Below are 2,500 nucleotides of genomic sequence, written 5' to 3'. Positions count from 1 at the left end.
AAAGAAAGAAAGTGAGAAAGAAAGATAGAAAGAAAGATAGAAAGAAAATAAAGAAATATTTGCACAGAAAAATACTCATTTTCTACACACACATAGTAGTATATATAAAACGAAAGAAGAAAGTGCAACAGAAAAAGAGCAAAGGTTCAGCTGCCCCTTCCCCCCCCTCCTCCTCTTTCCATCCCTCCATCCCTCCTTCTCTCCTCCTCTCTAGCGGGCCCCTGTGGAGAAAAGAGAGCAACTCCTTTGGGGTGAATCTGAAAGAGAAAATACACACGCACACACGCATGTGAACCCGCGGGTACACACACACGCAGACATGGCCAAGCCATGCTCTTATTTTTTTCATGAACACGCACACACACGCACACACACGCACACACGCACACATGCACACACACACGCACACACACACACACACACACACACACACACACATGAGCACACACACTCGCGCCAACAGTTCCCTGAGAAAAAAAAACATCATCATGACAATATCTCTGAGAGACGGCAGGCGTTAACACAAGTCATCAGCGAAAACTCATCCAGGATCAAGATGTGTTCAGTTGTTTTGTCAGTTTATGGTAAACAATGAACATTTTCTCAGTATGTTGTCTGCATGCTGGTTGTTTGTGCGTGTGAATGTGTGTGTGTGTGTGTGTGTGCGTGTGTGTGTGTGTGTGCGTGTGTGTGTGTGTGTACGTGTGTGTGCGTGTGGTTGTGCCTGCTTGTCTGTATGCATGTGTGTTCGTGCCAACACCCGCACACACACACACACACACACCTATATCTGAATGTGTATGTGTGTGTGTGTGTGTGTGTGTGTGTGTGTGTGTGTGTGTGTGTGTGTGTGTGTGTGCGTGCGTGCGTGCTTGCGTACGTGTGTGCGTGCGTGCGGGTGTGTGTGTGGGTGCATGATTATGTGCATGCATACAGACATTTTATACACACTTGATCATTGAAATGGTGGTCCATACATTCTAGTACGTTGTGTTGGTACTCACTGTAAGGGACACACTCATACTGGATCTCCAGGTATTTGTAGGTCCCAGGGCAGGGGTCCGGGAAGACGTCCACCCCCGCTACCACAACACACTGAGTCCTGTTGTTACACCTGGTCCAGAGGGAACACACCCCGCAGTCATTGAGGTACACATGTATTAAGGCGTGTGTGTAGGCATGTGTGTCTGTGTGTGTGTGTCTACAGTACGGATGGATCGGTTTGTGTGTGTGTGTGTGTGTATAGAGCATGGATGGATCAGTGTGTGTGTGTGTTTAGAGCATGGATGGATCGCTGTGTGTGTGTGTGTTTGTGTGTGTGTGTGTGTGTGTGTGTGTGTTGGTGTGTATAGAGCATGGATGGATCGGTGTGTGTGTGTTTACAGCATGGATGGATCGCTGTGTGTGTGTGTGTGTGTGTGTGTGTGTGTGTGTGTGTGCGGGTGGACAGAAGGGAGGATGACATTGTGCAGATGAATGTTGATGGAATGTGAGGAAAAGAGCATTAGGTAATGAACTGTGGGGAACTATGCACACTTTCCTCCACTATATCAATCTCTCTCTTTCTCTCTCTGTCTCTCTCTCTCCCCTTCTGAGTGTGTATTGATCAGGACTCCTCAGTAAACATTGAGTACACAGCTTAGGCAGCTCAAGTGATGAAGTGAGCATGTGCCTGATCAGATACCCGCTAATGGCCTCCAAAAAAGAGTTGCTTCCTTGAACACTGAAGAGGTCAGCGTCATTGACTCACAAATCTCCTGTCAACAGCCGGGCTGCTCAGAGTGCACGTGCGCACAGTGCATGTGAGCGTGCGCAGAGTGCACGTGGGCAAACATCTCGCCTCTGTACCTTTGTAACCCGCTCGTCTGAAAGCACAACAGCTAATCCCGGCAGAACCCGTCATCCAATACAAAACGCAATGAAGGACATCGCACTCTGCACATCCCTATCTGATGATCAACCCATCCTCCCCCCCCCCCCCCCTGCGCACCTCTGGGCCATGATCTTCAGCGCGTCGGGGAGGTAGCACTGGGTGTTCTCCATCTGGAAGGGGTCGGCGTCGCAGATCTTGTCGTCCGTGCGTCCGTAGTTGGCCGTCTCCACCATGACCACGTCGCTCCCTGGGCAGCGCAGCTCGATGGGGTAGCCCTCACACGCCAGCTCTCTGCGCAGCAAGCCGAAGGGCATGGCCGCCCGGGACATGGCTGGGGACGGGTGGGAGGGAGAGGGGAGGAGTTAAGCATGAGGTTGGTTATAGACAGAGAGATAGAGAGCCATAGATATAGATAGATAGATTAGGGCTGGGCGATTCATCGAATTTCGATCTCGATTTCGATTTAAGCGTCAAACGATCACAAAACTAATACAATCGAGTTTTCGGTTTTCTTTTTATTTATTTTTTATGTTTTATAGAAAGTGCAGAAGAACAGCTGGATACATATTGGTACATTATTTTAGATTTGACCTTTTGCTGTTTGACCATTTTGTGTATTTTTTAAGG

At 48.7% G+C, this 2,500-nt stretch overlaps 1 protein-coding gene across 1 annotated transcript in view; it reads right to left on the bottom strand.

The window, feature by feature from the left end:
• Positions 1–203: 203 nt before the first annotated feature.
• Positions 204–2,500, bottom strand: part of LOC307071273 (adhesion G protein-coupled receptor L1-like) — an 11,283-nt gene continuing 8,986 nt past the window's right edge. Inside the window, exons 3-5 of the mRNA XM_079730254.1 lie at positions 1,991–2,204; positions 1,005–1,114; positions 204–221 (exon numbers count right to left, since the gene is read on the bottom strand). Coding sequence (XP_079586380.1) covers positions 211–221; positions 1,005–1,114; positions 1,991–2,204 — 335 coding nt within the window. The 3' untranslated portion in view covers positions 204–210. The remainder of the gene's footprint in view (positions 222–1,004; positions 1,115–1,990; positions 2,205–2,500) is intronic.

The sequence above is a fragment of the Pollachius pollachius genome, assembly GCF_949987615.1.
Source record: "Pollachius pollachius genome assembly, chromosome: 2".
Lineage (NCBI taxonomy): Eukaryota > Metazoa > Chordata > Actinopteri > Gadiformes > Gadidae > Pollachius > Pollachius pollachius.
Note: the sequence above shows the minus strand (reverse complement) of the source record. Positions and strands in the feature narration are given on the sequence as shown.